This window comes from Cicer arietinum, chromosome 4, assembly GCF_000331145.2.
Source record: "Cicer arietinum cultivar CDC Frontier isolate Library 1 chromosome 4, Cicar.CDCFrontier_v2.0, whole genome shotgun sequence".
Lineage (NCBI taxonomy): Eukaryota > Viridiplantae > Streptophyta > Magnoliopsida > Fabales > Fabaceae > Cicer > Cicer arietinum.
In genome coordinates, this window is record NC_021163.2 from 4,886,890 (window position 1) to 4,901,711 (window position 14,822).

Consider the following 14,822-nt stretch of genomic DNA (forward strand, 5'->3'; position numbering starts at 1 on the left):
TCTACAAGCAACAATGTCTATTGTATCATGATAAGAACTATCAATATTAAGCTTGAAAGAATTGACATTAAGAGGATATCATTTAATATTAATTTCCTTCCACAACATATTTACCATAATTCTTCTAAAAAAGAAGGAGGACAAATATAAAGATGTTGATAAATAGAGAAAAATTATCTATTAAAGGAATGCAAAAGTTGCTCACGACCAAGTGGTGCTTTAGAGAAAATTAATTGATTTCTATCCATTCACAACGTATTTACCATAATTCCAAATACCAGCGGACAATGATCTCTGATTGAGATAACATAAGTTGACATAAGATTAATGACATCTGATCACAAATAGTTATTTGATTCATAAAAATGATAATTAATTTATATGTTTGGAAAATAAATATACCAAAACCTTTCAATATTCTTTTTATAATAAAAACACTTCAATTTAAGAATGAATTATAGAAGTTCCCATTGTATTTAATTAAAAGTTGTATTATTGTATCTATACATTGATGTTGCAAAATATTTTTATAACGTCGTCTTGTAGAAATTTATTATCTTGCTATATATATGCTTATTTAATAACCAACTGATAAAAATAATTATTGTTTCCTCATATTTTATTGAACGTCGTTGGTCTAAAACTAGTTTATACCGACAATGTATTTCTTTCTTTCTTTTATTGTGTATATAACTATTTATAAATAGAACATAATACTTATTTCTATATTAAGGAAACAACATACATATGTCGGATGAACCATCCTAAACACCGAAATAAGTTGAAGCGACGATGCTTCCAAAGGGAATTTCAAGAATATGGGATGTTGATGACTTTTTCGCAACTCTAATAGATGTTGGATCAAAGGCTACATAACGAATATTGACTCGTGTGATGCGTTATGCGTTAGGTACATAAGGAGATCATATTTCACATTTTATAATGAAGCGTGATTCAAAAATATTGATTGACATGATTTTAAATAAGTGCAATCTAATAGATCTTTCCATCTTAGTGAGACATATCCAAAACCTCTAATTATTTGATTGGCATGTCCAGTTTCGTCATATTTGATGGGAGAATATAACATATGTTGGCTGACTTGTTGGTTGCTAATAATAATCTATATATGAGTTCTTTTAATTGCTGTATGGTGGAAGTTTCCTTTTGTGAATTCCAACCTTCAGTTTTTTGGTATTGGTTTCTTGTTGGTCTTATTCCCTCTTTCTGTAAACTAAAAATAAAAAATACAGAGAACGAGTCTAGCACAAACAAATCGAAAGTGCTTTGTTGGACATGGAACACAAATGAAGAGATAATAACTAGCAAATTAAATGCACATATAATAAGTATTAGTGTTATTTTCGCATACATATATCACTTATCACATCTCAAATCATCTTTTGAATATAACTAATCATGATTTTAGAGGTAAGTAATAAATTCGAACATTAATTTGTCATTTGGAGGAGATTTATTCTATTTGCTATGCTCAGTTCAAGTCAAAATGTAGTACTATTTTTAATAGAGGTATTTGCGGTGCACTTTGAATCAATTTAAAAAAAAAAAATTCATCTGATTTAAATATTAAAATATTTGCGGTTTGATTTGGATAACAATTCAAATTATAATTTAGAATATAAATACAATATTATAAAATTATATTAATGCAACAAATTTAAAACAAAATATTATATATAATATATTAAAAATTAATATTATAGAATAATATAAATCGATTATGTTTAAATTATATGAAATAATAATAAAAATATATCAATTTAAACAAATAAGTATTATTAAAAATTAATTGAAACTAACAAATAATAATTTAATGTAATATCTCATACTAATAGAAAATAAATAAATTAAAATTTATATATTCAGTTTAATTTTTTTTAAATGAATCAAAATCCGATCCGAACGGTTAGCATAAAAAGAAATTCAAAATCATATAATAATATTTGATTTTATGCTGTGTTTCAGTTTTTTAATCAAGTTTCGTTTTTTTTATTGGTTTGGACGTGAAGCCCGTAATTTAGAATATTATTTAATGTGATGCAATGAAAGGAAATTAGTATGAATATATAAGAAGAGTATATACGAAGGGTAAGAGTAGATGGGAATGATACAATATAATAGTCATCTTCTGCGGATGACTGAGCCATGTCTTTATTTGTAAATGCTATAATGAAACTCTATTGGTATATTACACAAAAATAACTAAGGACATAGAACAATGAAATAAAAAATTAACAAAACTAATTCGCCATCACACCTAGCTCCACATCACCACTCCCGCCGACATCAGCAACATAACCATCCAATGGTACGTTCCTCCTAAGATTGAGCTTGCTGCTGGGTAATACAATACATACACACCATCAATTTAAATATTAACATAACAATTATTATTTCATAGTTGCAGTTCTAAGATAATTCATTGATAATTTCATATAATTGATTGAATCATCAATTAGTTTTTTAAATTGTAAGGTGAGATGATTTTATCCATTAAAAATTGGTGTTGCAGTTATGCTGCAAACTTTTATATTACGAGCAAATGAGGTTGATGCGACTACAATTACGATTTCAATATCGTTGCAGGGACTTTAAAATTCGCAATATTACACTTGCAATCTAAAACCGTGTGCCTGTTTAAAATAAATTTCGGATACTAAATTGACAAAAGGGAAAAAATTATTATGGTGAAGAACTTTCAAGTTCACAAATTACTTTCAAATTTTAGATTTTAGAAACTATATATATATATATATTGCTCAATTTCATAAATAAAAAATAGTGTAAGATTAGTAGAGAAAAAATAGGTGCAGAGTCCAGTCTCACCATGACTGCCAACATCTACGGTTGTGGATGAGGTTGAATTTGCAACTTTAATTCCAAGTCTTGAACAATCAGATCCAAGAGTACCTTCAAGAAATGAAATCATATTTGATCAATATATTTCTTTCTCTAACATTATGTTATAAATAAGGGTTTAATTTAATTAAGGATGCTTACATTCACTGTAACAAGGGAAAACAGAGATATTGAGAAGATTATAATAATTGGGGTTGCATTCACATATGTGTGTATGTGTCCTGTTCTTGCTGCATTTACCTTCTCCACAGTATGCCCAATAGCAAGCTACAAAAAACAATATCATTGTAAATTTCTCTATCAATAAATAAGAAAGTATAATTTAATGCATAATTGAATTGATAATCAAATTTAAACAAGCATATATGAATGATCAACACATTGAGTAATGAGTATTGTTACTTACGATCAAAAGCTGAAAAGTTGTGAGGGAAACTCTTCTCTGGAACTGGAGGAGGTGCTGGCTGACAACCATAATTCAGGCTACCTGCAAGATAATTAATTTAGATTATTTGAGTGGCAAAGCTTGATATTCTACATTCAACCAAATAGATTTTTGTCTCTAAACATACATTGGGGAATGACACATGGAAGAAAGCTAGTGGCATATAAATCATCATCCTCATCTTGGGTTCGTTTCCATCCAGATTGGCATTCACAGATGAAGTTCAAAGGGTAACTTGTATTCACCACGCAGCTTCCTTTCCCACATTCTACTTCTTCACAAACTTTTCCTACAATAAATATATATACATACTATTATACATGCACTAATCAGTTATAAGATGTTAATGAATTTTTTTTCTCCATAAAAATGAGTACGTACCAAGGACATCATCAACAATATCCCCTTTGGCAGCTATGGGCAAAAGTACCAAGAGAAGTGTGGCTATAAGGCCCAACAACTTGGAGGAACCCATTTGGTAATGTCACTAATAGGCAATAGCAGAGACTTGGGAAGCAAGGAAAAGGAAAAGTACTATAAGAAGAAGAGTTACAAGGTTTATGATCCAAAACGAATCTGAATGAGTCCTTAATTATATAGTGCTAAGACCGTGTTATTTGTGGTGTGTTTTACACGCCTTTAGTATTATATTCATTTCATATTATAGCTTCTTCTCTTTTAACTTGCTTATTCTCTTACAAGTTTGAATTATTTGTGAGACCATGCGATACGTGTCTAAATTTTGTGTGCACATTACTTTGTTTTTAAAAAATGTCTCAAGTAATTTAACCTATCAATTAAATATTAACAAATAATATCACAAGTAATGCACGTTCTTTATTTGTTTTGAATTGATAGTTTAGATTACCCGAGATAATAATTAATGGCAGTTGAATTTCTTTTAAGATTAATTTTTGTATTAAACAAACATTGAACTCTATTAGTGTTATTAAAGTGAAATAAATATAAATTTTTTGAAACTATTATTGACGTGAGATAAATGTAAGTCTCATTCAGAAGTATCTTTAAAATCTTCTCTACTTTTATGGTTAGAAGGGAGAAAAGAGACATACAGGTGTCACGATTCCTCCAAGTTTTATAGATTCATTTGTTTATACATAATTAATTATTGTATTGTTCTATAGTTATTCAATTACTAAGCAATTTTTATATAAAAAGATAGATAAATGTGTCTTTTGTTAGTCATTTGTGTTTTCAAATGTGTCATTCGTTAATTAGTTTAGTCATCAAATGTATTTTTCATTAATCAATTTTATCCATAAAACTATTAACTAAAGAGAGGTTTGATGATATACTTGTAATTTTGATACATTCAAGACTTTAGTGATTGTGTCTCATAAATTTAAAAAATTAAAGCGACTTTTTAATTTTATACAAATGTTAGAGTTTTAGCTATGACCCTCTAAATAAATATTTCTAGTCATGCCACTTTATACCTTTGATTGGATATTGTCTCTTCACCTAAACTTTTTTCATAAAAAAAATAAAGACAACATTACCAAAATTAGTGACATTAGTTGAAAAAATTTATACCAAAATTTAAGTAACAAAAAATTCAATTTTTTTTTTAAGAAATTGAGAAGTTCTATGCTCCATATGTCACACTACACCAAATAGTTTGCTCACATGTAAAAGTAAAAATAAGTTAAGGCAAACTAGACTTTACATAAGTGAAAGTTTGAAAAAATAATCTAAGTCTGATTTGTTATCGATCATGCATGAACTTATTTTTAGATAATCTAATCTTTTTAAAGGTCTACTATGACATGTTGATCCACTTAAATGTTTATTTCACATTACCATCTTAAACTTAAACTAGTAATTTAATATATCTTTAAAAAGACTAATTGGTTAAATAGATATATGAAATTAGTTCTATTTTGATATTAGTTTTTGGATTTCATTTCTATTTTGAAATATATCCCAACTTTTTAGAGAATATTATTTTATATTATATCATGTAATTTACAATAATAATTTTTAAGAGTGTAATGGTCATACATAGTTAGTGTAAAATAATTTTACGCTAATATTTATTGAAAGGACAATATATTTTTATGTTCTATAATCGATTTCAAAATAATCATAAAAGTGTAGGGTGATGTGGCAAAGTAATAAATTTTTATTAGATGTTAATATAAAATGATTTTTCACTTACAATAAATACTTTTTAACTCCTAACTTTAAGTATGTTAAAAATTTATGTATGCTAGTATGTTTTAATTATTAAAAATTATATCAAATTTATTTTAATATATTTATTTAAGTAGGTTGATGCATAAAAAATATATATTGGTGTTATGTAGTGGATTTGTTTAAGATAAATAGACTTGTAAGTTTTGGTTTTTTTTAATAAAAATTATCTAGTCTAATTTGGGTCTTTATTGTCAGTCCTATTTCTTTTTGTGGTTCTTAAAGAATCTAACGGTAAAAGTAACGTGAGTCCTATTTCTTCCGCTACCCAAAACAGCATTGAAAAAGAAAAATAATTGCTATTGTAATCGCAAAATGTCTTCTCTTGCTGCCCTGCATTTCAAAGAAATTGTAAGTTCTTTTCATCTAGAAGAATAAAAAGTAAACACACGCAGTTTTTTCAAATACAAAGAATGGTCTAGGAATTTTATATGTCATATGTTGAATTATAGCAAAACTACATTTTTCACTAAATTAATGATATATTATTATTTGTTGTCGATCTGGCCGGTTAATTTGAATGGCCGTGAAATCTGATTTGGGAGTAGTTAGCTAATAATTTTTGTTTTGGATTAAATCAGAGCCAGCATAGTAACGGCATAGATAAGTCAAGTCACAAATTTAGTCATTTTGATACATTCATGTTCAACATTAACATCTAGAAACTCATGAACTTAACTACCATGGTTGACCGTCTTTTTCTTACTATTCATTTTCTATCAAGCTTCAAGAATCATGCGCGTACATATTAATCTACAAAATTAAGAAAAGGTAACGGTCAGACCATGTGATTAATGATATTATTATATAATTAATTGTATTACATGCATGAGAATACACGAGCCACGAATGAAAATAATACATCAATAACTAACTCACTTAAATATAAATTCCTGAGTTCGATCTTTGACATGTATGTAGAAAATATTTATTGAGAGATAAAAAGTCTTTTAAATGAATCTTTTTACTTTGAATAATTAATCTTTAACATTCAGTTGAGGCATACATTGGGCAACCAAGAACAACAAATTGACGTAATTTTATGATAAGAATAATTATTCTTAATGTACAAATTGTGGATCCACCTCTTTTAAAGTTTTGGGAAGATGAGATGTTTTAAAATCTTTTGTATTTAGTTTGATTAGAAGAGGAGATATTTTTTTGGTATAAAAGGAGAGAAATTTTAAGAGAAAAAAAAAATGTAAAATTATATTTTTCACCTTTATAATATTTAAGAGAAAGTGTTTGAATCCTTTGATATAATATATTGATACGAGCCTCATGAAATTGCTAAAAAAATTGTAAAGACGTAAACAGTCCTAATCAAAATATTAAATGTGTTTAAAACCTTGTTTGCAAACCAATTCTCGCATTCTGAATTATTCCCACCATGAAAACTTAAAAACTACAAAACTAAATTTCCATTTCAAACGTGGTTTCTAACTGTAATTTATCTGAACATGATGTTCCAAACAAACACTAAGATATAATAGCACTAAGAATGAATCCATTACATTCTTAATATAGCACAACATACTTGAGTTAGTTTAGTCGGTAATAGTATATAGCAGTAATTATGTTAGTTGAGGTAGTTAGCTTTCATTGCCTTGCAGGTTTACATAAATATCTAGTACCTTTTTTATAAGAAAATATCTAAACTAACTTTTCATACTAAAAGTATATACTAGTATATTCATACCCACCAAAAATGGATCCAATTTCATCCTTTAAGAAGAGAAGTCATTTTGTAAATAAAATTAAAGATATAACCATAAAATTGAACCCATCAGTGCCCTTTTTTTTCGGATGAAGCCATTACTTCCTAGGACTATATATATAGTTGCCACAAGCATCCCACTTACCCAGCTAAAAAATAGAACCACTACACTTTATAAGGCCAAAATCTGGGGTTATTCACATTTTTTTTCTTTTTCCAAATGTGTATTCAGATCGAAGTTGGCCAATGAAGACATAAATACACGTCTGAATTTTGTTGAGAGTGGAAGTTGAACTCTGACTTTCTTATCATTTCACTTCTTAACTCTCTCACATGTCTCAGAGTCAACCTTATATTTTTTAATTTGATAAGAAATTAAACAATAGTATCTTCTAATAAATTGAAATGCAAAATTAGTTTTTTTATAAATTGTTTTTATCTTGTACTACAAAAAAGTATTATTAAGTAAATGAAATAAGTAATTACAAAAGAAGAAAGAAAAAAAACATGCATGTTAAAGTATTTATCTAGAGTTTAAAGTGATCCATAGGCTGTTCATTCAAATCAATAAAAAGTCAAAAAGTGCATGAATACAAGGGTTAAGATAGCAACCTTGGCTCCCTTTTCTTACAAGGAATAAGGATTAAATTACACAAGAGTCAGACAGGTATTGTTACCATGAAAATATTTAAGGTCTCCTTCACTCATCAGTTAAAAAACTTGAGTCATGATTACCCAAAGAGTAAATGAAAAAAGTGATAACCTAAAAAAATGATCAGCTGGCTAAATGCTCCCGTGTGATTGAAGAGACACTGAACTCTATGACTACAGTGCATACTATAGCAGTTTACGGAGATTCTTCCTGGTTGTTAGTGTTCTCCTTGAAGCTTTTGCTCAACCAGATAGCAGTTTCTCTTGGCGAAACCTTCTCCGGACCAAATGGTTTCAACAAAACTCCAAGTTCATCATACCTTGCTTGCTGGAGCAATCTTGCACTAAATTCAAGCAACCCTTCTAAGGCTTCCGCCCTTTGTTGGTAAGATGAAGTGTCAAACTGTCGGCGCCGCAAGTCTGAAGAGGTGTGGCTTGATGCACCTGCCGTTGCATTTTGATCGGACGAACCACTTTTATCCTTGTGAATTTCCTTTAACATGCTGCGCTTGATTCCCTGCCAATCATCCGTAGAACTTGGCTTAATAGAGGCTCTGTCGCGTACCTCTATTGTGCATTTGTCTATAACAGTTGAAGAATAATTGTCGCGAGATGGGAATCCTAAGGAACCTTGTGCAGAGGTTGAAGTTCTATTGATTGGGAAGAAAGAATCTTCGTATGATGCTAATGGGAATTCAGCTATCTTATCAATACGAGGAGAGTTTACTGAGATATCAGGTGAAGACACATTGCTAAGTAAACCAACAGTCTGCCTGAAAGGAGGTTGCTGAATACCACCTCTTGTTGGCAATGGAAATGATGCTCTGCGATTTGTATGAGCAGACTTTGTGATGCTGTGTGAAACAGGAAGCTGCAACCAAAGTTTAGAAAGTCAGGCACAACCTAAACTTTATTTTCTGGATAAAAGATAACTTCTCTTTTGACCAAATAGCATCCTCATTATTTGAAATATTAACTATATATCTCAATACTAGAACCCATCATCATATGTACCCCCCCTAATGTCAAATGTTAACTTTTTCATATAGTTCCAGCATTACTTCTACAACTAGTCTCCTGTTATTTTCACTTCATATTTTATAAAGATATTTGGATACAGAGAATTTAAAAGAATTCTTAGACCCAGAAATAATTTTTCTAATAGTTTATGTTCTCCTGTTTTTTGAATTAGTTATAAACGGGATCAGAGCTATCTGACTGGAAAATTAAGTGTAAAAAGCTGCAAACCTTGATGATGGTAATAAAAGCTCATAATTTTTTGTGTGTATAAAACAAAACTAAAAGGATAAAAGCTAATTACATGACAGAGAGGTTTCTGTAATAAAATGCTAACAGTAAGTTTGTAATATTTAAAACTAAGAAAAATGCTCTTGCCATTTGATTTGATCAATATAATTACCCCGCTGTTCAGACAAATACCATTTAAGGTCGGTGGTCTAATATACAAAACAAGCCATTTAACGTGAAACACTTAAGTTTGTTTCATGAATAAACCATGAGGCCAACATTCCTCTACCCCCAATTGAAAAGGAAAAAAGGAAAGGTCAAAGATACTAAAATACTTACAGCTTGATTTACCACCTTACGATTCTTTGAGTGTTCCATTGATTTCCTGTTGGTAGCAGAAACTTTTGATGAAGTGAACTTTGGAGTCTTAGCAATACTAGAAGTTTTGGAAACAACAGGTTTATGGACTGACTTCATGTCACGGCTATCTCCTGTACATAATTCAGCTAACCTTTGATTCAAATGATCGGGAGTACAATCTATTTCTAGGGTGGAGCATACAGAATCTTGATCAGCTCCAGATACACAAGGATTTAGAGTCCGGTCATTACTATAGGAATAGCGCTTATCTCTACAGATGGTAACAGTATCATCTTCTGGCACTAAAAATCTAGTCTTCTTCGTGTACTTTGACTCTGGCCAATGAGCAGGCAATGTATTTCGCCTGGGGCTATTGAGTTTGAGATGGATCTTTAGAACATAAGATTGAAGATGTGGGTGCCCAAGAAGCTCTGAAGCCTATCATAGGAAGTAAACTTGAAATTAGAAAATATGTTCTTGTGACAGATCAGATTTAAACTCACATTTTCAAGCATAGCAGGATATCTGTCCACAAGACCAAAAACGCTGGAAAAACGTAACATGAAGAACTAGATTGCACAATGGTAACAGGAATCATTATTGTCATGTAGGCGGTGAAAGATATTTTATTGTAATGATTAAGGAAGAATTGTAAGCATTAATGTAACTGGTGGAGTCTTTAACGAAAATAAGGGTGCAAATGACAGGGCAGCAACAAAAATACAGAGAGATGCCTAAGCAGCAAAATGACATTTTTATCCCTCAATTAAGACGTAGGGAGTGTTTTCCTTATTACACATAAACTTCGTGTGAAAAATATTTAAGGAAGGTAAGAGGTCACCAAGCCCCATCGCAATCAGTGTTATTTCATGATCATCCCTTTTTGCCTTTGAACTAGAAATGCTAGACACAAATATTTTTCATCAAACAATGCATTCAAAATGGATGGTCATTAAAAATCAGCGCTATTGGACAACCGATTCAATTAAAAAATAAACATGGTGCTAGATGTTGCACAAATACATTGCATTGCAATATTCAAGGTCAGAGGAGAATTATACATACACTGGGCCTCAGCTCTGGATTTTTCCGCAGCATGCTTTTAACAAGACTTCGACTGCCAAAAAGAAAAACAAATATGACTGGACCAATCATCAATGATACAATCTATAATTTTATAGTACTACTAATATTTCATTGCTATAATTTAACAAGAAACCCCACTTTGAATTATCTTTGGCTAACCCACTCCTTTTTAGCTTTGGAGTTTGAAAAACTTCAGACATTGATTGTGAAATGCTAAATTTTACAGCGTAAGACACGACAATGCAATTTCCAAATGTCAAGATTAACCACAGTAACTCCATGATGAAAGGATAAGGACTTACAATGAACTAGAATATTTTGTTGGTAGTGGAGCCACTATGGACTTACTAATCTTTATAATCAATGCTTGTATATCCTGTTCAAAGAAATTAAAAGATAATTAGGTAATTAAAAAAAAGCAAGTCTGCATAGAAAAAATGAAAACAGTAAATGTGTGTTTAGATTTCAATTCTGAGACATAAGTATAACCATCCAGCTGGTTATATAACATTGTTAAAAAAACGAGTTAAACACATAGCAATGGGGTTACAGAAAGTTAAATGGATTTAAGCCTAGAGTCAGCCCGCACAACACAAGATCCCTGTCCAAGCATGGAAATGTGATGGTAGTCATATTGATAAGTAAATTTGTGTATGATTGATTCATCAAACAGAAGAAATTAAAGGTATTAAATATGCTCCAAGAAGAAAATAAATCCTTTAAATTAATAAGGAAACTTACAAATGCTTTGAATGCAGGCTTATGTGCTGTCATTTCGTATAAACAACATCCTGAATAACAGATTTCAGAGATCATACATACATTCATAATAAACCAATAATAGAAAGTTTATGAAGAATAAATAATCCCTACAAAGTACTAACCCAAGGACCAAATATCTGATTTAGAACCATAAGGTATATCAGCAAGGAGCTCAGGACACATGTAGCTAGGGGTTCCCACAACCTACATTACAAGATAACGATTAATTGATGATTAAATTTAATCAATATCGGGAAGGTCGATTCATTCAAACACTAGACATTTCTTACAGAGGAAGCAAGATCGTCAGAAGTCAACATTTTAGCAAGTCCAAAATCACCTGTTTCATCATTGATCACTTGTAAGTAAAATTTCAATCATCTATACCTCACTTAAAGGAACCATAGAATAACTTACCCAGACATATGTCATGACCTTTCGTCAAGAAGATATTTGAACACTGACAGAATCATGTGATTATCTCATTAGTATATAGCTTAATGAGATTTAGATGGAAATAGAAATACCACTTCTACAAACAAAAGGGAAACTTGTTGCATACCTTGACATCGCGATGAAGAATGTGATTCATATGCAGGTACTCAAGTGCCATAAGAAGTTGCACAAGCCATTTGCAAAGTTTCTGAAATAAAATTATCCTTTTTAGAATTTGAATGCAATAATTCAAATATTATCCTTACTCTTGTCCAAAAGGAAAAGGACTAAAAATTATCAGCTAGGAGATAAAAGATAAGGATAACCTCCTCGGAAAACAGAACACCATGAGCCTTTTTTATAGCCTCCGCCCTAGGTTACATAATAATATATTTCAAATATTTTCATGCTTTAATTCACAAAAGCTAGAAGAAGATAGAACTATAAAAATATGCATTAGAAGAAGTCAGAGATAAGAGACTTACATATCTCCACCCTCACAATAACCTATAATAATGCAGACATAGCAACCCTGAGAAGGAAGAAGACAAAATAGATCAAGACTTGAAACACCTTGAAAGTTTCTATTATAAAAAAACAAGACGTTCCAGCCAAAATTACAATGGAAGCAAGCTTGTTTCAGCAAGCTTACAGTAGAAGCCATTCTTATAACTAACTAACAATATGGAAGAGATGCAAAAATTAAGAAGCAAAATACCTTTTCTACCCATGAATCTTTATACTCCACAATAAACGGGTTTCGTAATTTAGAGATAAGCTCCATCTATACAGGCAATAAAGAAACAGATTAGAATTATCCCAAATCATATCCGCTGACAATATCACATCAAGCAATTGGGTCAACATAAGTTGTCATGAAGTTTACTGCTTAATTTAATAAATATTGAGGTTTGAAACCTATCTTTAGACCCTTTAGCATTTAGCTAATGAAATTCATCTAAACAACAGCACAAATGTTTAATGACTATTAGAAGCACCAACCTCCTGGTGTGCCGATCTACGAGAGCGCTCAGTTTGGCGGGCAAGTCTTATCTTCTTCAGCACATATCTACATAATCAAAAGACAGAAATTAAAAATACATTGCTAATAAGGATATATGGTATCTCAATTCTCATACATCCTAGTATAAACTTGAAAGTACAGAAGTAAACAAAGACATAAGAGGAAGGAAAAATAAAGGTAAGGTAGGCTCCATTCTTACTTTTTCTTCTCATGTTTATGTCTCACAAGAAGTGCAGAACCAAAAGCACCTTTTCCAATTTGCTCAAGTACTTCATACTGCTCCATGTCACCAATTTATAAAAGAATCCCCTCTCTTGAGTACATACCAAGACAAGTGTGTTAGTCAAGATTTGCATATAGTTTATAGCCTTAACATTTTCCCTTTATCCTTTCTTAAGATAGAATAAGAAAATTACATCACAATGCAACTCAATCAACCCGGAAATAAACCAACAACTGTAACTTGCTACATAAATTTAACAAATAAAGTAATTACGAAATAATGTAGTAAATAACTAGGTTCAGCGATGCTAATTACAGTATCGCAAGTGCATAATTAGAAGAAGTAACCGCGGATCGTGATAATTTATGCAAGAAAGTTTAGTAAAACGCTAATTACTTGGAAAATAGGTTTAATCACAATTAATTCACGTCAACGAGTAGTATATTTAAGTTTCCGTTTATTAGCAACAAACCTAGTGAAATAGTGAAATAGAAACTGTAGAGAACATGATACTAGAAGTAGTAACAATTTATTAGAGAAAAATACTGAGATTCACTAAGGCAAGTGTTACTTTCACACCTACATTTCTTAGAAACACACGACATAGCAATAAATTAAGCAGAAATGAAAGAAAAAAAAATAGCAAAAAAAAGCGTTACGGTTAACAAATCAGAAAAAAAAGTCAAATGCAGAAGAAGGAAACAGTAAAATGAAAGAATTGAGAATTTGACAACGGAAATAGAAAGGAAGCAGTGAGAAAAGTTGAATCAGTGGAAGAAAGGAAAAGAAGAGGTTGAATGTACCTGAGTTGAGTGAGTCGGTGGATGCAAGAAAGGAGAAGAAGTTGAATGGATCGGAAGGATTGAAAATGTAGATGGAGAGAAGAAGAGTTAGAAAGCGGAGAATGCGAAGTTGAAAGTTGGTAAAGGAGTTGAAAAACGACACCGTTGTTCGGGAAGGAGAAGAAGTAGATGAAGTTGTAGAAGAAGCTCTTTCGCCATTCTCGTTCAGAGAAAGAAAAGGACAAAACCAGAAAGAGAAAGAGAGAGGTTACATTTATTTATATATAATATTTGCAATATTATTTAATATACTATTTTAATTATTGAAAGCACAAGCGGAACTGTAAATATGGTTTGGCAGAGAGATGGTTGAGAGGTTTTTTGAGGCCTAAACCACTCTCCCGTGAGGGCAAGATTTTTTCTTTTTATTTTTTTTACTTTATCATGATGGAAAGAGAGAGGGGATGTAAATGTAATGTAGTAAATGAATGGGGGTAGATAGATGAAGGAAAATGATGTTTGTGTTGAATTTTAATAAAACAACGAGAAGAGTGAATAATTTAGTTTGGAGGTAAATAATAATGAGAGTGAGTGGGGACGCTTTTGTTTCCTGTTTTGTGAAAAGAATCACAGAACGAGAGAAAGCAAAAGACGGGAAAGGTGGGTTCTCTACTTGTCTCAGACTAGTTCTACTCTTGTTGACTAAATAATAGGCTGAAGGCTGAGATTTTGGGTGCTACTACGAATTAACAATTTATTATCTTAGTTTCAAAATTAAACTTTAAATTTTTTTACCCTAAGTATATAAAATTAATTGGTAGGGTATAAAGTTATAAAGGTTGATTTTTTTATGCCCTATTCCCACATTGTTCACACACCATTATTAATTGTATCTTTGCGTCACTTTATAAGTATTTATAATAAACGTCAAATATTATTAATGATTTACTATTTGTGATAAATTGATAATATAAAAATTATTTATAATGATTGTA

At 30.7% G+C, this 14,822-nt stretch overlaps 2 protein-coding genes across 3 annotated transcripts; both read right to left on the reverse strand.

Moving 5' to 3' along the window:
• Nucleotides 1-2,080: 2,080 nt before the first annotated feature.
• On the reverse strand, nt 2,081-3,904 carry LOC101496636 (uncharacterized). 2 transcript variants are annotated; one of them, XM_004495738.4, is made up of 6 exons: nt 3,707-3,904; nt 3,453-3,614; nt 3,287-3,367; nt 3,022-3,147; nt 2,848-2,931; nt 2,081-2,355 (listed from the first exon to the last, which is right to left on the reverse strand). In XM_004495738.4, the coding sequence occupies exons 1-6, from the start codon at nt 3,798-3,800 to the stop codon at nt 2,279-2,281; spliced, it is 624 nt and encodes a 207-aa protein (XP_004495795.1). In that variant the 5' UTR covers nt 3,801-3,904; the 3' UTR covers nt 2,081-2,278. The 2 variants fall into 2 exon arrangements, with proteins under 2 accessions (XP_004495795.1, XP_012569899.1); XM_012714445.3 differs by having other exon boundaries at nt 2,081-2,358; nt 3,707-3,903.
• Nucleotides 3,905-7,796: 3,892 nt separating this feature from the next.
• Nucleotides 7,797-14,278, reverse strand: LOC101496306 (serine/threonine-protein kinase Nek2). The gene is made up of 15 exons (XM_004495736.4): nt 13,849-14,278; nt 13,022-13,135; nt 12,801-12,867; nt 12,517-12,582; nt 12,284-12,330; nt 12,125-12,170; nt 11,926-12,006; nt 11,781-11,823; nt 11,654-11,703; nt 11,486-11,567; nt 11,343-11,392; nt 10,904-10,977; nt 10,581-10,632; nt 9,495-9,953; nt 7,797-8,778 (listed from the first exon to the last, which is right to left on the reverse strand). Exons 2-15 carry the CDS (start codon nt 13,105-13,107, stop codon nt 8,104-8,106), a joined length of 1,878 nt encoding a protein of 625 aa, XP_004495793.1. The 5' UTR covers nt 13,108-13,135; nt 13,849-14,278; the 3' UTR covers nt 7,797-8,103.
• Nucleotides 14,279-14,822: the final 544 nt, after the last annotated feature.